General features: G+C 41.6%; 1 protein-coding gene across 4 annotated transcripts in view; it reads right to left on the minus strand.

The window, feature by feature from the left end:
* Window positions 1-23,876, minus strand: part of grik2 (glutamate receptor, ionotropic, kainate 2) — a 337,350-nt gene extending 313,474 nt beyond the window's left edge. For 3 of the 4 annotated variants that reach the window (XM_032517645.1, XM_032517644.1, XM_032517646.1), the window contains exons 1-2: window positions 23,650-23,875; window positions 20,511-20,935 (exon numbers count right to left, since the gene is read on the minus strand). In XM_032517645.1, coding sequence (XP_032373536.1) covers window positions 20,511-20,628 — 118 coding nt within the window. In that variant the 5' untranslated portion in view covers window positions 20,629-20,935; window positions 23,650-23,875. Of the gene's footprint in view, window positions 1-20,510; window positions 20,936-23,649 lie in introns of all 4 variants that reach the window. The other variant, XM_032517647.1, reaches the window with a different exon arrangement.
* Window positions 23,877-24,836: the final 960 nt, after the last annotated feature.

A 24,836-nucleotide genomic window follows, 5' to 3' on the forward strand; every position in this document is an offset into this window, starting at 1 on the left:
GTGTGTGTGTGTGTGTGTGTGTATGTATGGATGAAGCATAAAGTTAACCACAAAAAGAAAACACTGCTGTGATTTTATTAGAGTGACGTAACATAAAGTGAATAAAGATTGTGAATGTGCATAGATTTTCATCAGCAATAAAGACTATGATCAACTCTCATGATCCCTCGCTACTTCACAACGCCATCAAAGTCCAGCATCTTTTGTCTTTTGATTGAGAGATTTTCCACCATGGGACTTGGCGACAGAGAGGGGGGCCAGCCAGAGGGTAGGCCCGAGCCTGGAGCTCTGCAGCGGCACGCTTTTGGCGTTTGCTCTACAAACACCAGACATGCTAGAAGACAAATTAGAGACTCAAAATATAGACGAGAAGGGGGCCCAGACAAGCAGTAAGCCTAACTGTTCAGTGCCCCAACAGGCTCATGAGGCCTAGTGATGTACTGTGTTGACCAGCTCAGATGAACTAAGTGTGAGGTCCCTATCCCCGATGCTGTTTACAGTCATGTTTAATTCAAACAGAACATCTTTTATTTATTTGCCCCTTACTCTCTAAAGTGTCTTCATATATTTTTCTGCAAAGATTCCCCAACTGAGCCTCCATTCCATCCTCTCTCTCTCTGTCTCTCTTTCTCTCTCTCTCTCAAAACACAGACACAACGATGCACACACTCTATTTGCTGCCCTTTCGCTCCTCCCATCATTTTTTCTCACCCCTTTTTAAGTAGAAATTGCTGTCTGAAAGTGATGAGGCCTGACCGATACATCTTGGGAAATCAAATCTGTACAGATATGAGCCTGCATGACAACACGCACACACATACACACACACACACACACACACACACACACACTTGTGGAAACTCAAAACCATAGCAGTCAATACAGAGTTATAGTGAGCTGATGGGATGTTTGAGATGCCCTCAGAGTTACAAAGGGCAGATCATAAGTTGAAGACGAGAAAGTTCAAGACAAGAAATCTTACAAAAGCCTGGTAAACGAGGGAAGAAGGACCACAAACACACAAGAAAAGTCCCTCATGCAAAGTTTCAAAGAGAGAAGATAACAGCAGGAGATAGCACGTGTGCACGCACACACACATGCACAAACACACACACACACAGCCTGTAGAAGAGCAGATAAAATACCCCACAACCAGAGATCCTGTTGGTTGTGATGTTGCAGCACTTCTAAGAAATGCCTGAAGTGTTTCTTTATTCTCCAGTCAACAGTGTGAGCCACTTCCTCGATGAGAGCATCTTTGTCTGCGCCTGTCTCTAAATGCAAGATTCAGTGTGTACAGTCACTGAGTAACAGGACAAAACCGCTTTAAATATGCACATTATTGCCTGAAGCATTGGAAACCACATATTGGCTGGCTGAATCTGGACATGCTGGACACAGCTTAACACCTGCATGAGATGATAAGAAACACTGTGATGCTCATTCTGTTGATCATCCTTTGCTTCAAACTTAAAGAATAAGGCTGATGTTACTTATTGCCAACAGATTCCATAAAAAGACAAAAACTATAGTCTGTCTGACATTCCTTAGTGGTGCATTGAAGGTAAGTCTCCACAAATTGTATTTTTGCCTTTATAACATATAGCCGACCACAGGAAATAGGGGATGGGGCGGGGAGGGGGGAACTGCAGCAAAGGGCCCCGATTTGGACTTGAACCCGGGCCGCTGCGGTAGGGACTTAGCCTCAGTATATGCGGTGCATGCTCAGCCAGGTGAGCTACCAGGCGCCCTATAAATTGATAGTTTAAAAAGGCACTAAACCCACCCTGGGATGGATTAGCTTTCCACAGCAAGTTCCGAGGCTATTTTCCTGGGCAATCTAAAATGAAGTGAAACCAATGACTCACTGCAAGGTAGGAAAATCTTTGTATGCTTTGAAAAATGGTTGCAATATTGTAGTACATATGATTTGTTCGCACTTAGCCAGGGATTTGTAGCATGCCCTAATCTCTCAATGCCTGGGAGGTGGGCATGGTTTGCAATCAGCTGCAATGGTGAGAACAGTGGGGACAGCTCATGAGAGCAGTTCATTTTCTCAGCTGATTCTTGTTGGACTAATTACACTCTCCTTTATATGCAGTAGCGTGCAGGACTTTCACAGGACTGGCACACGCCACAGAGTCAGGGCAGTGGACTGTGAGCAACTGTATGTTCTTTGTTAGAAAGTTGTGATGCAATAGCCGACATGGGCAGACAGTAGTCGGTCACACAGAGGCGTGTGAGTTGTAAGCTTCTAAATTTAGGTTAGAAGTGTGTGAGCAGTCAAAATGAAGACTGTTGCTTGTAAATTGTCTGTCTTGGCTGTGCTTTGTGCTGAGGGTAATCCACGGTGGCAGCCAGACCTGCTACAGCCTTCAAAAATAATAATAAAAAAAGGAAACTACCATCTTTGTTCGGCTAATGGATATAATCAGCTGCTGTAGAGTGTACCTGAAATGAAAACCTCAATGATTGATGGTTCACGATGGCCAAACTGTTCTCATTCAGTCTTCGTACTTATACAGTACCTGCAAAAAGTAATGCAATATTGAATTTCTGTATAACCAATGCAATCATGAGCCAAGACGTGCAGGGCAGACTTAGAGGAAGTTAGGCAAGATCAAAGAGATGTAAATCAGTATGTTTTGGACATCTTAAAAGCTAATACATTTAAAAACTGTAATGTCCTGGCTGTTCAAGCAAAATAGAGAAAATAACTGCAAGAAAACAAGTCTAATCATGGCCATGGAGGTTGATGGATGATCCAGCACCAAAGCACCTAAAGGAAGACAACTAGGTCCCTGAGTTCTTTGACCTGTCACCCAGACATGACCCCCAGGGAAACGTAAACCAAACGCTCCACTGACCCAGGAAAGGTGTTTACATTAGCTGGAAAGCAACACCAACCAAAGAGTCTCCAGTTCTGTAATCTCTAAAAAATACTAAAAAGTTGTTTGTTAGCAGGTCCAATCTACACTGAACCACAGATGTCTAGAAGAAATTACTGGATTAGATTTGATTCTCAAAAGGATGTCCAAAATGTCTTTTAAAAAATAGGATTGGTAATTTCTGACAAACTGATGCCATTTTTACATTAAACTAAATTGTAATCACCTATTAGACTTTCAAACTCATTTACAGTTCTGCACTGATTAAGGCCTGACAGTGGCCCCAAAATAAATTGTCAATATACTGACAACTGGATTATGCACTTGCGAACAGTTGAAGTAGTGAATAAAGATGTGTACATCAGACAGGTTTAGACTTTTTGGGTACACACTAACTGACCTTTAACCCAAGTATCTTTTCAGTTTGCAGTGGTCTCTGTGACCTCTACACTGCAATGTAACAATGTCACTCCATACACTGTGTATCTCCTAACACATCACGCTGCTGACTTATCGAACTGACGACTCCATTAAGGGTGAGAGCTGAGAGCACACACACACACACACACACATTGCTGAGACGCAGTAGCAAACTCATAATATGGATGACACTTCAATCTAAATACAAGCTAATGAAAGAACCTCCCTGGCACTGAGGACATTATTGACATATAATCCCAGCCCCTGGGAGAGGGAAGCCGTCATTCTCCATCCGCCAGCCAATCTAAATGGCCTGAAATTTTAATATGACATTTCAGGGAATTGGATTTATGGCGTATCAGCAGAAATTCAACCGATAAGAGTTGTGTGGCGTAGAAAGGGACCAGTGCTGGTATTTGTCCCTGTGGCGCTGCAGTCTGCCATCGATTTTCCTGGAGTATTATCATTCTAGTTTCTTCAGCAACTCGAGGCAGGATACGGGCTGGAGTCTACCTTCCCTTCAGCAAGATCATTCTAATTCAAAACTCTTTCCAAATGAGTTATTGACTTGAAGAGGCTTCTCTGCCATTCACAATCAGAGGCTTTTACTTACAATATATCAAGCTCTGGTCTCCAAACACCTGTCTCCCAAGCAGCAGGAGAAAAGATAGAGACATCTGGAGGACTCACATGGAAATCGAGGGCTTTCAAGTGATACAACACCCCCTCTGACAGCCATACTAGAGATCCATAGGTTTTGCTTTATGCACAGCTGGTTGTACAGGAGACTCTGCATGTTTTTCACCATAAATGATGTTTACAGTTAGGTACAGAGTTAGCAGTTAGTGTAATATTAACAGTTACGGCTAAACCATCTACGGAATATATATATTCCTCCCATGTATCTGTAACAAATAGGTTCATGTCGCATTCATAGTCAAGTCAGACTGAAACCACTTGATTTTAAATGAAGATGTTTTGTCATTCATCTGAATGTCTTATACACAGGAAAGGATGTCACACTGAATTGTGTAACCGAACACAGGTTTTTCTCAGCAACACTTTGTTGTGGGTTGTTTTTTACCCTCGTCGTTGTATCTATAAAAAGGTTTTGCGTATTTCTGATACATATCCCGAGTTGAAGCCATGATTATAACTAGCTGGGATGAACTTATAGCAGCAATGCATTTTTTAATCACGTCCCGTCACTTCCTTTAAGTGCAGTGCTTCAGCTGTGCTTCCACCCAATATAGTCCCAAGTCAATATCTTAATCTGCATTGCTAATTGTATTCGTTGTGAATATGCAGGCCACAAGAAGTAATTAGGTTGTTGTTGTTTTTTTGTTGGCTCGCTTTTACTCACAACATGCTAACCGGCAACATAGGATTCCATTCACTATGCTAAGCTAACTAGTGGCCCGCCTATCTACAGCAAGGGAAGACCGTGATAAGACCTATTTTGTGTTCCTTTTCATAGATTTAACTCTTAGAATGAGTCTTTTCACTCAACACCAAAAACAGTTCTCTTTAGGATCCCAGCAACCCCCCCGACTGAAGTCTTTAGTGTCCCGCTGGACAACAAAAACTACACTTAATGACCCTTGTGCTTTATAGTCAATCTTTGATAGAAATGAAACTTAGCGACGTCAATCTTTGATTTTCTTCTTGTGTTTACCGATGTCGGCTCCGAGGAAGAACAGCCTGATAGCGTGGTTTTCTTGTGGAATCACAGAAAAAGTGTGGAGCTCTGCGTCTGTATAAAACGGGTGACTAGGAAACATGGACTTTTTTACTTGTTGCCAAGGGCTGGCGCCAAGTTTGAACAAAACAAGTTTTGTTATGAAAAATATTTAAATGTGTGTAAAAAAAACAAAAATTTAAGAAAAAATATAAATAGTGACAGAACTAGTTGTGTGTGTTTTCTTTTCTGATTAAGACAAAACTGGTTAAAACATTAAAACATTATTTCAAACAATTAGGAAGCCTTCGGAACATAGTTGGTTGCTATGGTAACAACAGGCTGACTCTCTGAGCTGCCTTCAGCAGTTAACGTTAGCTACCTGGCATTTTTAGACAAAAAAAGTTGTTGCCTCTCAGCTTAGAGATCAAGTTGGTCTGATTAAAAAAACAGATTCAATTATAGTAACACGAGTCATTTTTCGGCATTAACGGCAACAACGTTATTAAGATGGGAAGAGTAATCAATTAGATTACTCGATACTAAAAAAAAAATAGTGCCGTTAGTAACGCCGTTATTTATAATGCCGTTATTCCATCACTAATAATGGAACAGCTAGAGCAATCTGGTAAGTTGAAAAAATGACACCACTTTATCGTAATGCAGCCTTTAAAACCAGGAAAAGACTAAACTTAAGCCATATTACGATTCCCAAAATCTAAGACAATGTCTAGTCTCATTTCATGATATCTATATAATGTCAATATGTTGCCCAGCCCTAATTTTAACCCTATCCACAATATTTTCCTTAGCCTAATCTAGTAGCATTAGTTTTTTTTAATTCTGTCCTTGTGTAAAGTAAGAACAGGATCAGGATCAGAATTTACAGAAGGGACTCTGAATCAGGCAAAGTCATCATGGCACCAGGAAGCAGCAAGTGTAGGACAAACCACAAGGATAGAATACTCAGAGCAGAGGACAGTGTGTCGTGAGAAGTCCTGGTTCGTATTACCGTCACAGTGATACAGGGAATGGATCTGCATGTTCTCAGTGTGTCCCAGTACAGCCGGAACAGAGCGTCTCTGTCACTGTTAGTCCGCACGGTAAGTCACCTCCAGCTCAGCCCCGGTCAGCATCTAAGACTCAGCTAATTACATCCACATACATGCTGCATTTGGCAAAACCAACAGCGGGCAGATGCTTTCTGTTTCAAGGAAGGAAGCAGAGAAGCGGCTTTTAGAATAAGCATTTCATGTGGCACATTAACCGTCGCCACGCATGGCAGTATCATGAGGCTGAGAGGAACATGGCATGCGTCCTCCTGCCTCTCTCAGTCTGGAGAGACAGAGCATCTAAAGCCAACCATATCAGAAAAACACACACTGTGCACTGGGGCTTAACGCCTCACCACCGCTCACCAGCTCCAGCTCTCTTTGTTGCCCGAAAATGTGCAATGATATTTACGTACTGTGTATATATATTTATTATCCATGTAACTGATTTGCCAGCCTGAGATAGTTTCAAATTTCTATAAACTAGCTATGAGTGAAATATGAATATTTTAAGCAGCTTAGCACTGATTTAAATATATTTACCAGCAGTGTGCTGGCTGTGGGCCAGGACACTGTGTAATGCTCACAAAGCCACCACTGCTAAACTCAATTTAAGAAAGCTGATAATTCAGACTGGCAGCGCTAAGGCAAATAAAGTCATTTAAGTAAAATATTTCATTTTCTCAGGCTTTGTAGAAACAGCGAGGAGAATAACACTGATATGAGTAGACATGGAGAGAACATGGCAAAGAGAATATTAGGCAACAAGAAAAACTAAGACCAGTGGGCTGAGTCATTCTACATTATGTCTCCTTTTTACAGAGGACATTTCCAATACGACACACAGTGTACAGTAGGCAATGGCTTTGTTAGTAAGTACACAATAATATGACCATTGGCACAATTTGATATTTCATTATAATAATACTGAATATGTTTATTGCAAGTATTTACATAAATGACCAAATGTACAGATCTCCATCTCCTAAAACGATAGTTTGGGGGGTACTGAAAAAAATGTAATAAAATATAATGTTAGCCTAGACAGAATTGTGCATTGTGGAATTTTAAATGCAGTATTACAATCACATACCAAAGATTAGGAAATAACCTAATGAAATAGGATTTTCAAACCCTCACACCCCATTGGGTACTGCCACAGACACTGGTGTGTCACTGAAATTGAGAGTAGGCGGCTTCAACTTTAATCTCTGCCTATGGTTTTGACTGCCATGTAGGTCATCATGCGTTGTGCTTTGTGGTTAATGTTTGTCATCTAAACAGGTTTTAAAAACCATCTAAATTTGGTTGTTTATAGTGTTTCTGTCATCTATAATGAAGTCATAGTCTAGCTAGCTAGCTAAAGGTTCATGCAGCTCCTGAAGTTCACTGTAATAAGCAAATATTGTCTGTATCTTGGTGAAATTAAGCCAAGAATGGTTGCATTAATGCAAGCAGTTTATTATCTCCTGGACAAGGTTGTCGGATGGAAACATGCTCAAATTTAAGTATTTGAACTGCTGCAGAAGCTACGCTAGCTAGTCTATTTGTATTTAGGCGTGGGATATGTCTTCACTTCCATCCCAAACAACATACAGATCGTTATGGTTCAACCGGAGGTCTCCCCTCCACTCAGCGGCCACGACCATCGCTGCTGCTTAGCTTAAAACAATCACACGCTGTAGCAGGAGTTCCATAGATATACTGACACAAGGAGAGGTTTAATGAGGCGATTCATCATTTTGTGGAAGAAGAAGGAATTTGCACTAATATTCAGGGAATTTTGCATTTAGATTTGGGGTTCACGTGTGTAAGCCTACATAAAATGGAGAGTGACATCACCAGCACTGATGTACACAACTAGCTACATTTAAAATAATTATTGAATAATTACAGTGATTTGCTGTTTTGAGTTGTGTAAACTAAATACCTTTTGACTTCAATTTTCTGTTGTCAAGGTTTAAGTTTAGGCGATTTTTGTGATTTGCTATGTTTTTTGCCTGTAAGCCATGATGCCTTTGCTGCTTCTGCTAACCAGCCACTGCTTTTTCTACTTACAGTATTCCAAACAGACTGCAAGCATGCATCTCTTCCTACTACCAGTTAATTTTCCAAAAGAAGTATATATGTAAAACTAGAGGTTTATAACAAGTTTGAAAACCTGTTATCAGGGGCAAGAAAGCAGCAAGTGTTTATCTTTTTACCCATTACACATGGTTGGCAAGAAACAAGCCATGAGGACCCTCAACCTTCTAAAACACGAGGACTGCACTCTACATCTGTTTAAATAAGGCCAGTTAAGCTGCTCCTCTTAGTAGGAAATCCTCATAAACTGGAAGAACAAGTGAAGGGGAAGTGCTGCAATGGTAGAACGTGTGCTCTGCTGCCAAGGGCATAAAAAGAGTCACTGACACATCATATGCTTGAGTTACCCTCAATGAAGGATGATACAATGAGTGTTGCCATTCTGTAAATCCGTGGAACTTCTTTCCGTCTCAGCAAACATGCCTACTGGCTGAAAACAGGTTCCCAAGGACTGTATAATAAGGACTATACACTCGCTTTCTCTGTCTTTCCAAGGCATTAACATTTGGGTAAATTCTACCTACTATGTGCTCCACTTAGTAGACGGGGTCTGGAGATGTCCATCATTTTGGTCAAATGGGAAAACATCAATATAAATATCTTAGTTCTTCTTCTCTGTTCTTCAATCCAACACTTTGTTCCAAAGCAAGATGGGTCTACAGCAACTATTCAGATTTCCATGAAGTTGGATAGTCATGGTCTTCATCTCGTTCTCCCTGTTTTTGGTGTTTCTCAGAGGTTTACAGTAAAATGATCAACCTTCCACGTGAGGGACGTTGCAGCCTATAGGGACCTTAAAGAACAAATGTCCTGCTTTTTCGTCTTTTCTGACCTATACGTGTCGTTATAATGGTATAGTCATGGTAAACAATACTAAAGAGACATATAATTAGGTAAATGCATTCCGACGTGAGCCCTGCAGGCATCTTAAATTGGAACCTAAGGCTTGGATCCAATTGGGTCCCAGTGGGGTCTTTATATTTCCTGGATTTGTCTACGTCAACGAAACGGACCCCCGAGCCATCCCATTTGGAGGTCTTCTGGAAGATGACCATTAACAACGTAGTGGGCTTGGCTTGAGGGGGGCGAAGGGGGGGGGGGGCAAGGGTGACGAGGATCGTAGACCAAACCTTTAGAGGAGCTGCAGGAAGTGAACAGATGACGGTATGAGTTTCTCAACGATCTACACAGTTTATTGTGCCACGCGCCAATGGGACGGTTGTGGTTAGGCAAAAAAGAATGTGGAAAGGAACTGTTACAGGTGGGACGCGATCCCCGGTCTCCGGGGTGAAAGGCCTGTGTTGTTTGACCCACCCACTTCCATTGTATGTGATGTACTTCTCCATCGATAATGTGTGAATTCGCCATGAACACAATTGATGCACTAGAAACAAGACTTGGTTAATAATTTAAACTTGCCGAAAACCAAGACACCGCTTGGTTACATTCAGTCTCGTTCAGTAGCCTGGTCTCTCCAATCTACAACTCTTCAACAACTCTTTCTATCCAATCGTGCTGCTCGATGTAGCCGATTTCCTGATTGATTCCACCACCACTCCAGTGGAGGCGCTAATGAGGTAAAAAAAAAACAGAAGTGAGTTGCTTCACTGCATGTACTCAATTCTCCCGGTTCAGTGGCACAACTCGGGTTAATTAACCGGCTCTTCTGTCAGTTTGTCAACACTGGGTTCTGTCAGTTATGACAATATTGTACTGACCAAATTGCGGAGATTTGGAAGCATTGTGACATCATTAAAATTATGTTCAATGGGTTAAGAAACACAAGTAGTCTGTCAATTGAAGAGGTTGGAAACAAACGTATTTGGAGGAAAAAGTGAAGGCAAACGTTAAGGCCCACCGATATCACCCAAGCTGTCCTTGGAAATAATTATTTGTATGCCATTGGGGCTGCAGCTGGGTTTACAGCAGGTTTATCGCCTGCCCTGACTGCATTATGACATCCAAAGATGTTAGCTAAATGCTTTGGCAACAGATAAAGGTTGTGCTATGTCCTCATCTCAATGTCATAAAGCAACATTTGCCTTTGCCCGACACTGCCTGCTGTTAATTTAGTTACAGAGAAATACACACACACACACATGTTTTAATACCACTTTTGAATGAAAGACCTTTCTTGCAGAGCACTTACTGGTGGAAGAAGTGCTGATGGCAGAGTATATAAACTGAATTTACACTGTAGGTAGGCATAATGAACACAAAGTCACTTGAAGAAAAGCAGTGAATATCAGGCTAAAAGAAATGAGAGAGAAGATTTTTTTTGTGCGATCTCCTTATCTGTCTTTTTACAATGAGACAAGACTGCAAAAATGAGTGCTCATGGATGATCAATGGTAATGATAAATGTTTACAATTATTGTGCAACAGCCAAATGATTTATTTCTCAAAGATATTAAAGACAAGAGAATATGTTCTGCTTTTCTTTTTTCTTTTTTTTTGGGGCATTTGCAGAATATTTGTTGTTCCTAATCTTACACCGATAACTCAAACACCACCTATTTGCCATTCAAACCAGAAAAAAGTGTAGGAAATTGATATCCTCTTAAAGGTATCTTCTTATAAATATCCTCCTTACCATCCATAAAATCAGATCATTTTCCTCTGATTGAGGTCAAATGTGGTTCAACTAGCACACTTCTTACCGAAATGACAGCTTTGTTTCTAGCTCAAGATTACCTTGACTTCTAACACTTCTAACACTCGCAAATTCAAGTAGGGAAGATATAGAGCTGGTAAACAAATGGCCGGAAAGTCAGTCTTTTGAGCATGAAGATCTGACTCTGGCTGCTGTATCCAGCGCATACTGAATGGAGCATCATGTTTTGGCAAAGCACTGCGGTTTGAATATGATTGGAGATTATGAGATCATGAACATAGACAGGGCTCTTTCAATTATGATTGCTTACAGTTTTACTTTACAGAAGTCATGGTACTGTTGGATTTTTCAATCTTAGCTGCTCCCCCGCGACCTGACCCGGATAAGTGGACAATGCATGGATGGATGGACGGATGGATGGACAACCTTAGCCTCTATCTGTCCTGAGTTTGTGTCAAAGGAGGAGTTCAGCATTTGAGGAAGTAGTTGCTGCGATGTTAGCCTAGCTTAACATATTGACTTAAAGTAGGGGGAAACAGCTAGCCTGTTACCTTTAAACTTGTATGAAAATAAAAATTACGTTGTAAAGCTGCAGCTTCCACAGGTTTGATACCATGTTGCCTGTTCAGAGACTCATTGACCTCACCTGGCAACCCAACCCAGGGCCCACACGTTTTCTGTTAGTAGTAGTAATATTAATGTATGCATGTTGGGTTCAGGTAGGCCTCTGATTGGGTTCAAAACTTTGGACTTGTGAAGACCTGTAAAGCCGGGCATGATATAAGTCCTTCACATTAATTCACACTCAACGTTTTAATCCCCCCCAGCACATCCAGAATCTATGACCTCTATGCACTTAATCAACCAGCCACAACTTGAATGCTTACACGGAATGTTAGTCTTCATCAACACATTCTCACTCCCATCATGTAAAATACAAACGTTTGGTCAGGTGCCTTTGGCATTGTTATTGACGTTAAAAAAGTCTCCTTTAGCATTATTTCTAAACATGCTTGGTTAGTTTTGGCGCAGTTAGGTTACGGAAAAGATCATAGGTGGGCATATTAAAGCTAAGTTTTCAGGACACGCGGGACAAGAAGTGGCTAGCTGTGTTTAGGAAAAGAACTGGACAGTTGGGTTTAGGAAACGTGACACACCGGGCACAAACCCTGTTCTCCAAGTTGAAAGTCCTGTGTTGTTTGACCCATTCATCACCCCGACCACGCGGAATTTCGCTACTCGCTACCGTTGTCGCTCTTACTACTACGTCATCTTAAACACCGCATAGCTGCTGCTCTGCCGGTGTGTTCTATACACACGCTGAAGGGTGCTGATCTGAAGCTGACAGCAACTGACCAAGCGTTTGTATGTTACGAGTTCAGAGTGAGAACTGGTCTTTATCGATGTTTCATTTCCAGGATTGTTCATGTTCCTCCAGAAATTAACTCGGATGTCCCTCATTTCTGCCAGATGTCCATCAGCTTCCTCTTTCTTTGTGTTGGCGTTCCAAACTCCGGTGGATTTCTGAGGACTATGGTTAACTACTCCTCAGATCTCTGCAGGGTAAATCCAGACAGCTAGCTAGACTATCTGTACAATCTGAGTTTTCTGTTGCACAACTAAAAAAAACGTTGAACCAAGGTATACCAAGGTATAACATTGTATTCTTGCAACAACTTTTGAAGGCTTACATGTTCCACCAAAACAAGCTCCTTCCGTAGGCTGTTTGGCGCCATTGCTCCATCCTATGCTGGCAGTGAGAGACTACAACCCAACTGAATAAGGCAGGTGTGAAAGTCCCCTTAAATTAGTTATGGGTGACCAATTTGGGGTTAAATTCAGTCTTAATTTGTGTGGCCAGGTTAGCTTGGTTGGTAGAGCAGGCACACACAAAATCGGTCTTAATTCATTCAGTGTCAGCCCAGGATAAGCCCGGAGATCCACTCAGTTGATGGATACACTGTTGGTCATTGAGAAATGCACCATCACGACACATTACACAAGCAAGATTTAGAGTTTAGTCGTTGATAGGTACATTTTGTCACTTCGGACAAAAGCTAGGCTAGCTGTTCCAACTCTTGTCTCCCCATCTTGTCTTGTATAGACATGCGATTGATCTTCTCATCTCACTTTCCAAAATAAAGCAAAATACAATGTTTCCGAAACATTTAAGTAATTCTCAATATACAATTGCATCTGCTGCCTTTAAAGTGTTTTTTCAGTGCAATGTCTATGCTGGTTCCGTTTTTATCACTGAATGTTTATTGCTGAATCCTTAACATGCTAGTTGGATTCATATTATAATCATGCTCAACCACAGAGCCTTTTCTTCCAAAGACTATGAATTATCCACTCTCCTTTGATGTAAGCCTTTCTGACTGGACTGCTATTCATAATCCATAACCTGCTCCATTTTTAAACCTAAAAATGGAACATCTTCCATCATGAGTATTGATTATGTTCAAGATTTCATCTCTTACTTCACTAGCAAGCAGCAGAGTAGCTTCCCTTGACTTATAACGCTGCTCCTAATACACACCCACAGGGGAAAAACTGACTCCAACAGCTGAATGCGGAAAGCAACACACACACACACATACACACACAAACACACCGCAGTGAACCAGCATGCTTACATGCCTGAGAAGTGTATATTATCAGAATTTGATAACTACCGTGGGCTAGTCGGCAGTTCATTGTTCAAGTGATGCTGTGTTGAATTTTCTGTAAACAGGGAACGCAGACTGGGATAAAAAGTGTTCATGTCATCATCCCTCTAGAAATACAAGGAGGATATGTTGCAGTGTCTACCTCTCATGTGGCGTCTCAAAACTTAGGAAGTGTGACAACACAGGCAGTAAACATAACGAGCTATCCCGCAAGTGTGGCAGTCCAAATATTAAACACAGAGATTCTCATCGTCACTTATATTCTTGTGTTGCAGATTGTTCTCCCTGTTAAGCGCAGAGTTATGTACAGACTTCTTACTACCTGAAGCTAGAAAGAGAAGGAATTTATGCATTTTTAACAAGATAGCTAAAAAGGGAATATCCATGTATTGCTTTGCATTTTGAAGATTTGATAAGCTAGTGGTAAAGTCGCCAGGTTTGTCCATTTTATGTAAAAAGATTCATGACCTGATGATCTGGCAACACACAGAGTATGCTGTATTACACATTGTCATTACTGCAGCTCTAGTAACATAAATGAACCGTGGCAAATTTAAGTATTCAAACATTACGGAAGTAAAATGTGTCTTCACTGGACGTGCCTACCGCTAGTCTATTGATTTTATAACTACATTTCCCATGTTAGGTATTAGCTATTAGTCTAAATAATTCCAAATTTCTGCTTTTGTAACTCAATTAAGTATAATTTCTACTATTTGAGATTTATTGACCATGAATTACAAAAATAATTGTAAAACTGGTAACAGCTTGGTGTTAGTGGTGTTTAAACATGGTAGTGAAAAAAAGCGTTAAACGTTTAAAACAAATAGTGCCAAAGATGTTTTAAAAAAAATGCACCAAAAGTGTCAAAAAACGGAAATAAACTTCAGAAAACAATGTTGATTTTCAGTTTTGACCTGAGAAGACGATACATACTTGAATGGGATAAAACACAAGAGTTAAACATCAGGGCTACTTCTTCTATTAAGATTGTAATGTTAAACCTTGGTATACCTTGGTTCAAAGGTTGTTTTAGTCGTGCAACAGAAAACTCTGATTGGACAGATGGTCTAGCTAGCTGTCTGGATTTACCCTGCAGAGATCTGAGGACCAGGTAACCATAGTCCTCAGAAATCCACCGGAGGTTAGGACGCCAACATACAAAAAAAAGAGGAAGGTGACGACATCCGGCCAAAAAGAGAGGAATTTGATTTGGAAAGGGAGCAATCCCAGAATTGGAACGTCGTGAATATAGACTAGGAAAGTGCTAACCAGCTATCAATATCGTCATTTACTTGGGAGGACTTGTTGTGCAAAATATGTGTACTGACAAATGTGTCTGGATTTTAAATTGTAGTCTATCCCATGAAAGGACAACACCAACTATGTCATGGTCCTTTCTGGCTTCTCCTCCCAGTCTGTGACCCCTTAGTCATTTGGTTCCTACTGAAGACTTTAAATACAGGTTTATTCTTTTTTTTCAGTGATTTCCCAAAGCAGCTAACCACTGTTTAGCAAACGTCCCTCCCAACAGGAAGAAATAGTCCATTTGTTGGGAACTACAGTAATTCCCTCAAATAAAAGCCGGGCCTTTATTTACCTGAACCACAGAAGTTACCCAGCCAAGTGTAGTGTGTAGTAACCATAGACTGTGTATTATTCATTTAAACAGTCTATGGTAGTAACACATTCAGCCGCACTGACTAAAATACTGGTAGGGAAATAATACTTTACGTGAGTACCATAAAAAGCATGAATATATTGTTGAATCTGTTAAATTAAATTGGTAGAAATATACATTACGATGAACTTGAATGCATATTAAACGAAAGGCACTTAGGAGATTATCCACACTATTTTTTCCCCCGGCCTTAATATGAGCCCGGCCTTTATTTGTCCGTGTTGACCACGCCCCCTGGCCACTATCAGAGGCCTGGCTTTTAATTGACTACCGGTCTTTATTTGAGGAATTAAGGTATTTTCAGTTTAAAATTAACAGACATTTAGTGCTTTTGTCGCCTTACGGTATTGTAAACTCCAAGCAGTCTATTCAGAAAGCTCTTAACGTCTACAGCTACATTAGTGAACTGGAAAGCTAATAAGGATATGAGCTTGTTCATTAAAGGATGCTGTGATTATCACCTCCCATCTCATACCTCATGCTCTCCATTGCACAATGATCCGCTTAGCAACCCGTTGTTTCTAAGCAGCTCGCGTTTCTCTGCAAATCTTCTTATTTACAAGTCATCAGTGAGACGGTGCGCTGGAGCCCGGAGGATAATGTCAACTTTTTATTGACAGCCAGCCTTTCCTCAGAGAGCGAGTTATTTGCTAAAAAGGGTTTTTTCTTGCCTCGACCTGCAACATTTAGCTCGTCCGCCCCATTAGACAGTGACCTTCATACTAATGCCGACCAGGGCAGCCAGCGCCAACGCACGCAGATTCAATCTCCGCGCTCTGCATAGATCGCAGAGTCATAAACTGCCAGTATAAATAATACATTTGTATTTAATCCATGTTTTTCCACACTGTCTAACAACTTTCTTAAACGTAACTTTATTTTTGTTGCTTATGCTTCTTCTCCAAAGGGATGAACCGTGCTGCTTTCCCGCCCCAGCTCAGGCAGAGAAGGACTGAAATACATTCTGCTGTATTCCTGTGAAGTGACCCTAAATATGGCTTCTCCTTCACACATGTAATTAAATTTCTTGACCTCACCTGTCTGCAATACAACTCCTTGAAAGAAAAAGTCAAACATTTCAGCAGACCCATTGAGTCCTAATAAAAGCGCTAGGTCACATGTTGCTCTGGTTCAGTCTAACGCTGCTGAAGGTTGATGTGTATCAAGCGTTATCTTCAATGGGCTGTGGGAGAATTCAGTTATGTGCTTTCTGACCTCAGAGGTTGTCAGCAAGTGACCCTCTGTCTTCAACAAAACACAACTGCTAAACAACCCATGCGAGCTCTTACCCCGCTACAATGTCATTCCCTGCACAGCTGCTTATTAAAAAAATATTTTAACCATATATATATCTCTATTCCAAAGGTCTTTTAAGAATTCACAATGGGAATCTATTAAAAGAAATAGTTTTTCTTTTATCACAGGAGCTGGTCAGATTGATAAACAACAGCCTTGGCAATCTCACTCTGAGTTCTTTTTCTTGTGCTTGAATTCCAAAATAGAAATCCAATTTAGCTACCCATAACTCCCGCACCGTTATTCTTCAAACAGCTGAATGATTTGAACCATTTGCAAGCTTCTACAGTATTTTGAAGAATAGCAACTACAAATGAATGGTCAAAACACATCCGGAAATGTAATGTTGGGATTATTGCATTAATAGCAAGCTATCATCATGTCATTTAAAAGCAGCTCCAGAATCAGAGGAAATCCCGTTGGGGGAAGTCAAATTTCAATTGGTGGCGTTAAAGTAGCCCAGCTTCGACAGTGGACAAGTTAAGGAGTACTATGTGTTGTGAGGCCCTTGCTCCTATTTGAAGATACACTCCTTGATCTCTTTAAAGCACTCAATAACGCCAGGCCATAGGGAGTTGGGTTGGGAACTGGAAGGTCGCTGGTTCAAGTCCCTGTATGGCGTGTGGATTGGTACCTAGAGAAATGCCACCTTCTGGGCACTGCCAGGTGCCCTTGAGCAAGGCACTGTACCCCCCCCCAACTGCGCAGGGCGCTGGTCCAGCACTGGCAGCCCACTCACTCTGACATCTCTCCATTTGTGCATGAATAGATCCTGAGCATGTGTGTGTATTTCTGGCCTGTGTGTAGTGATTACTAACAAACAGTGTCTAAATTGTAATTTTCCCACTGGGGATCAATAAAAAGAATAAATGAAATGAACTTACTGAAATTTTGGAATTTAAAGCTATCATTGAGTGCCAAAACAGAAGTATTCATTTAAACAGTGCTTATTAGCCATACAAAGTGTCTATATGAAGTAACCACTAAGCTTAGCCTGTTGACGTTCCCCAATCAAGAACGCCATGGTTACAGCAGTCAGTAAAAGGGCACCAAGGACTATGTTTACGTGCAAATAATATTGTTTTTGCCCTTACTACGAAAAAGACGATATTCCAACTAAGCTGTTTACATGGCTAATGAAAGTGAATATTCCACTTATATTCCCGTTTACATGTTGTCATGCAAAACAGGATTTTTTCAAAGTTCACCAGTGGCGGCGGACTTGTTGGACCGTGCCAACACAGCGTCCCGCTTTCATTTTTTCAACCAGCTTCTTGAAAAGGTCGACGTAGCGGCGTATGCTCATATCCAAAAACCTGTTGATATCCAAGTCTTTGATAATGTTTAAAAGTAAAAGCTGTGTTTCTCCTTCTTATCGGGGCTGCAGCCTTGCAAACTGTTGGCTGCTTGGTTTGTGTACAGAAACCATAGCAACGCACAGAGCTGACCGTAATCCGTAAACAGGCAAGAGGTCGTTAACTGGGCGTAAAAAGCCAGATTGAGACGCATGTTCTGAATGCGCTGTACATGTGTCTAAAGATTGCCTCTAAAATGCTATCTTTGGAAAACGGCCTTATTTGGAATATCCAACTGGAATATGCTGTTTACATAATGTGCATCAAATTCAAAATATTGTCATAATCGGAATAATAGTGTAATATGGGTGTGCATGTAAACATACTCAATTTTACACATGCGCATCAGTTTACTTGCCATGAGGAGTACGATTCAGCCTGCAGCTGCTGTGGCTCGGAAAGAACTTTGTCTCAGAAAATAACCCTGATGATGTCACCAGGGACACATGACCAGATGACAACATGCAGGGCAGGAGGGTCTAGTGAAAGACATTGCTGAGTTGTATCATGGGAAGTGTAGGATCCAGTGTTTTATGGAGCTTGACCCATACTTCAGTAAGATAAGATACACCTGTATTCATCCCCAAAGGGGAAATTCGGTAACTAGGGACTAAGAGTCAGGGTAACTCAGCGTCTGCTGCTTAGATTTTGTACATTTGCTGTTTAATCTGTTTCTCAAACAGCCCCTTGCCTGTGGAGTGCCCCTTTAATATTTACAATATACTTATTGATATTCTCCTTTTTTAGAGATTATTTTTTGGGCATTTCCACCTTTAATGGATAGGGCAGCTATATATGAAATGGGAAACACGTGCAGGAAATTGTCACAGGTAGGACTTCAACCCTGGACCTTCTGCTTCGAGGCCTAAACCTCTGTATATGTGCACCCGCTCCACCAACTGAGCCACGCTGCTCACACTTTATTAATTGGCTTAACAGTGATCTTTTTTCACAGCTCTTAGTTATCTCCTGAGCCACTGGTTTGCTCACTTGATGTTTTCACAATCGAAAACATGAAAACATTCTACGATGGAACTTTAAAAACCCCCATTCGAGGGCTAAAGACGCCCGCTGAGCAGACGTGTCAACCCACATGTGGCTGGCAGCTAATAGGAGCACCTTGGCAAAGAAAGAGAGGAGTAATAAACGTAATCACAAAACCCGTCCGACAGACAGATTCAGCTTGTAACTGTCGTAACTTCGGACTCCGCTGCTGCCAAAATACAGGCCTGTTTAGCCGAGGAGCGGTGAAGGACTGTGGTGAAATAATGAGATGTAATGGGGTACAGGGTGTTTCCCTCAGCACGCACGGACTGAACGACTCCAAACAGGGAGCCAGTCACTGTTATGTAAAGAGATAACATGTAAAAAAGATAACGGCTGAACACACACACATACAGAGAGGTTTCACCTTTCTATCCATCTGCTCTTAGAGTCAGGTCTTACAGCTCCATCGGCGGAAAAATCAATCTGCACCTCATCAATTTGCATTCATGAATCAAAGATGTGTACATTGTGGATTTAATTACTGTTTTTTTTTCTAAATACTGTAGTATCAGCACTGTTTCTTCCAATCCATACAGATATATAAATACATCATCTGTGTGCTGTTCAAAGTACAATAGCAGCACTCTGCGTACTTCTACATCTGTGTGCATTACTATTGTGCTGTGTGTTTGCGTACCCGTGTGTTTTCTTGATAAATACATGACTGAATAAATAAAATCATTTTAACAATAACAACATGACTGTATAGACTAACTATTACTGCAACTGCATGTGCTAACATAGTTTTTTTTTTCTGTGGTTTCAGCCACACTATGTGATAAACAATCAGTGGCCTTAACCCTTTCACCAAACACTGGCCCTCACATTACAAATGCTGACTTTTTGTTGTGTAAAAAATGACACATGAAACATCTAAATATTTCCATTGGATAACATTATGCAGCTATGAAAACCTATTGACCTGGAGTGGAATATTTCCTGTGTAAGCATCACATACTGTAGCTACGATGTGGAAATGACAAGCTGCTTACTGAGCAAATTTAAAAGGGTGTGGTTCAAAAGGTCAATCAAATTTCCCCTAAAGCATATTCTTCATATTTCTAAAATATGGACAAGGCATGTGAGTATAGTATGCAAAATTATACTGTTTACTGTAATAAATGACATTTACCTGTCTCTCTGTTTTTCTCACACAATATGCATACATACCACATTTAAATAATCTGTACAATATGAATTATTGAATGAACACACACACACACACACACACACACACACACACACACGCACACACACAACAAGTGGGTGATATGAACTTATAAACAACAAACACTGTACACCCACACACACGCGCACACACACACACACAGGGTGTAGTGTGAGGGGCATTGATATCTTCAAACGTTAAACCTTTTAAATATAAAAGTTTCCAAATAGCAACAAGTTATAGTTCATTTCCTTATGGATCATTTATATATTCATTTCTCTTTTTTGGCAGCTTTGCACCATAGTAGATCTGTGCCAACTCTTTGGACACACTACTCTGTGCTTTTGGTATTAAAACGCATGGTTACACTGCAAATAACACTCAGAACAACAACTTTCCCACAAGTGAGGAAAGGGGGGAAAGGGGGGAAAGGGAGGAAAGGGAGGAAAGTGAGTCTCCAACAGGTCGGGATGAGAGCAACGTGATTTATGGAGATGAAAAAACACCAATTAAACTTTTTGGGGGCAACATAGTAGGGAAAAGAAGAAGTAGCTCACCAAATCTCAAGACGTGTGGCATCCCATGAGAATATCCCACACAGTGTAAAAGCAGCAGTAGAAGCCTGCCGGTGCACCTGACTCTCGCATTAAGTATCAACAGGGAGGTAATCTTCATGGTGCTTGTGTGTGCTGCACAGGATTTTTATTCCCTGATTCGGTATATTCCCCAGAATTGTTTTCTCTTTAACGTGAGGCAAGGCGGCTGGGCACCACCGGCGGGCTGGGCAGCGGTTTCCCCACATCCATTTAGCTAAAAAAAAATAAAAAGAGAAAAAAGAAGAAGAAGAAGCACTGCGTGTCCAGCTCACTGCGCCAAGAAGAAGCAGCACTCCGAGTCAGCTGAGGATGGTGGAGGTGTTGTTGGTGGTGGAGGTGACTGGGCATCCATGTTAGGCAGGGCAGAGCTTGAAGAAATCCATCTACTGAAAGACACAGGCAGAGGTTGGAGGGGGGTGAGAGGGGGAGAGCGGGGATTTGTGGAGATCCAGCGTGACCAAGTGAGAGTGTGAGAGAAAGAGAGAGAGGGAGTGAGTGAGTGAAGCGGCGGTCTCAGCAGCCACGCGAGCCCGAGCTCCTCCTGCTGCACTGCCGCACAGCATCTGACGTCGAGCCAACACTAGTAGCGGGGGAGCGCACAGGCTGGATCGGGCATGTTTCTAAGCTTCTGCGGACCACAAGTCGCCCCCTTGATCTATATCGCCCCTGTACTCCCCCTCTTCCTCCTTTCTCTTTCCACAGTGTCGTGTGCCCCGGCCAGATAGCCGCCGCTCTCCGGTTTTCCCTCAGATTTCTTTCCCCTCGCTACGGTTCGATGGCCGTGACCGGCCGCGGAGCGCACAGCCGAATAAAAGCCAATGTATGAATTTGAAAAGCTCGCCCGTGTTTGATCGGAGTCACTCAAGCTTGGACTCGTGTGACAGGGCTCCGTGAAGCAAACCTGTCACTGTACCCTCAACATGATGAATAGCCTCTGCTCACCACCCCTTCATTGTATTTCGGCACTCTTCGGTATTTTTTTTGAATTATTAGCCTACTTTTTTTATTGTTGATTTTCTACTTTTCCGAGACTGTACAGCCTGTTAGATAAGAGCCAACCCTCGGCATCGCATTTTAATTGAACGTGTGTCATCTGAAGAAGGGCCATATCGGCTCCTTTACATGACTATTGAATTACTAACCGTGCATACGTGGTCTGAAAAGCAAAGAAATCTAAGTGTCATATTAGATACGCTACGAATGTGACCTCTAACCTGTTATTTACGAATACTTCTCATAATTACATAACTATATTAAAACCACAAGGGTTACTTTTACTGGATATCTGGGTAGAAAAGCATACATTCTTCCTGTATTATTTCCAAGGTCGGTAGATGTGCTGTGTGAGTGCTCAGTCAAATGCTGGTTTCTTGTGATGATGCATCATTTCTAAATCCTCTGTATTCCTTCTCTAAACTTCCTAACTTAGACATGATCAAGACTATTGCATTAAAAAAAACGGAGCAAATAAAAAGAGGGAAGCTACCTTTACTGCATGCAGTCAGCACTAAATTCAAATTAACAGTAGGCCAAGGCTATTTTCAAGAAAACATTAAGCTTCGACAAAAATACATTTCTTCTTATAATATCGTCTGTTTATGAGATTTAAGAAGTCAGCGGCTTAACATTTAGGCCATAGCTGGTGGAATTTGTTTTCAACGAGTCTGTGCTTTGAGGAGTTTTCAGCACTAAGGACAGAGAATCTGCTGTGGCTCAACCTTTGCATTGAGGCTTTTTTCAGCACCATGGACAGAGACTCCGTATGTTCCTTGTTATTTTGCCAGATTTCCTTGCTCGTGTGCCTTCTTAAGAAGCAGCAGGACATTGTGTTTGGACCAGATCCATATGATGATACAGTGTATGCCTAAAGGTTAAATATTGTTCCTCTATACTGCCTGCTTCCACCTTACCACTCATGGTTTCTAACTAATTGTGTGCGTGATGTACAAAAAAACATACCAACGTCATTATAATCAAGTAGTTGGGATATATTTTGTATTGTCGTCGCCTGTGACAACATGCAGTGGAAATAACTTTTTAAAATATGCTTGCTTATTTTGATTTGGTTTTAATATAAATACCAGGGACATTTTAGAGGTTGTCAGGATGTTTCCTGAGCCAATGTGTGCCTAATGCACAAAACGAAAAAAGATGTGTGAGATGTGTCTGTCTCTCCGCGTACGCAGTATATTAACCCACATAGAGGCAATAATTCAAATGAGCAGCTCTGAACTTATATCAAGAACACAAAGCAGCCTTTCTGATAGCCGTGCATAACGGCCAGAAGGGTGCTTATGGTGTCTTGGGGGTCTGCAGGTGAAAGAAACACAGTTGGCACCAGTGCGTATTGTCCTCGTCTTTTTATATTTTAGCTCTTTTTACGGATAGACCCACAGCTCTACAAATGTCCTTTTGCATATGTGAGAAGGGGCTTTAAACGAGGCTGAGCGGAGCCCCAACGCCGTGTGATAATAAAGTTGATTTAAAGCTAATGTGCTCATCAACTATGGGATTGAAATGCGCGGCTCGTCTCCGCTAGGTTCCCATCCAACCCCGCGAACTGGAGACGTTATCCACGGATCATTCCTAAAGCGGATCACGGGTAGGCATTTAACGACCCCCATAATGGCTTTCAAGCCCCACAAGAGTGAAGGCATCAGCCCGGGGAGAAAAAGAAGAAGAAGAAGAAGAAGAAGAAGAAAAAGGAGGAGGAGGAGGAGGAACCCAAAAGGTGACAAGCGTCTCCAAATAGAGGTCGGACAAAGACAAGGGAGGTCACGTCTCCAAGGCTTATTAAACCATAAGTCGGAGCCTATTTATGACACATTTAAATGTTATTTTGGTTGTCGGTGCGGAGGGGGGAAAGCGGCTTTTCCTTTCTAAACTCACTGATGAACTTCAAACCTGACCGGTCAAGTGCGTAGCGGTGTTTTCTGCGCGGTTCTGCCGGTTGGAAACGATGTTTAAAAAAATCTGCGTCTGCCTCATCTGTGTCCAAAAGATATAACCTGGTCCTGGAAAATAGGTAACGCGCAAAAGAACAAACAAATAGAGCTGTAAGACATGTAAATGTATGTAAAGTTTGAAAGAATGGGCTTACCTTAGGTAGAGCTGGAGCAGGGAAGAGTCACCAGAGCAGCACAAAGAAGTTGATTTGTTTGGAGGAGCCGAGTCGCTTCCCCCGCACTTGCATGTGGTAGCGCTGCGCTCCGGCCGTAGGGGAGACACGCCTCCTGTCGGACGGCAGGACGCACTGCTTAAAGCAACAGGGGGGACCACACGCCGGACCAGAGGATTCACCGACACCGAGTCTGCAGGTGTCAGGTCGGACTCGGGAACATTATAATCCTTTCTCTGCGTAATAGTTCAGCCTCGACACCCCTGTGGACATTTGCGCTCCGAGCAAGTGTAAACCATGGCGACGGAGAGCATTACAATTTGGGAATCGGAGGCGCTAATCGGGTGGAAAAGTGTGGCACTGTTAATGCTGCAGCCTGGGTGAGCCCCAAGCTGAACCGATCTGACAGGAATATGAATATAGATGCGCCATATTGTGGGAGAGAGGATCAATGTTCCCTTTAAGAGAGGGGTCTTCAACATTGTTTTAAGCCAAGGAGCCTTTAATTGAAAGAGAGATGGAGCAGGGACCCCCTACCACATATGTTCCATACAATGAAGAAGTGCATATTAAACTGGGCCTACAATAACTTGTAGGTCAAACCTTTTTTACATGCTTTTTTACATTAAAAATACAAAGCTATAAAAATAGCCTCATAATTGTTGGCACGATTTTTATAAATTACATTTCCTCAAGTACTGTACTTTAGTACATATTTGAGGTAGTTTTACTTTACTTGAGTATTTTCTTTTCATGCCATTTTCTACTTTGCACTTATTATTGCACTTTTTACTCCATTACGTTAATCTGACACCTTTAGTTACTAGTTCCTTTACACATCTGATGTTTTATTATAAATTAAACTACCCAACAATATAACGGCCTACGAGTACAGCTAAGATGATTAGCCCATCAAAGACTGAGTTGATTGACAGAACTGTGTGGATCATGTCCAGTTTCTAAAACATGAGGATGTAACACTAGACTATGTAATAAGATGACATTTATCAAATACTAATATCTACACGGTTAGCCATAATAACCCTACAGATTCAATTTTAGATCAGGGGTCTTCAACGGGGACCCCGCAACTGAAAGCAAGATGAGCATGGACCTCTACTACATGTACTATATAAAATTGAGTTGCATATCAAACTGGGCCTACAATA

The sequence above is a fragment of the Etheostoma spectabile genome, chromosome 6, assembly GCF_008692095.1.
Source record: "Etheostoma spectabile isolate EspeVRDwgs_2016 chromosome 6, UIUC_Espe_1.0, whole genome shotgun sequence".
NCBI lineage: Eukaryota > Metazoa > Chordata > Actinopteri > Perciformes > Percidae > Etheostoma > Etheostoma spectabile.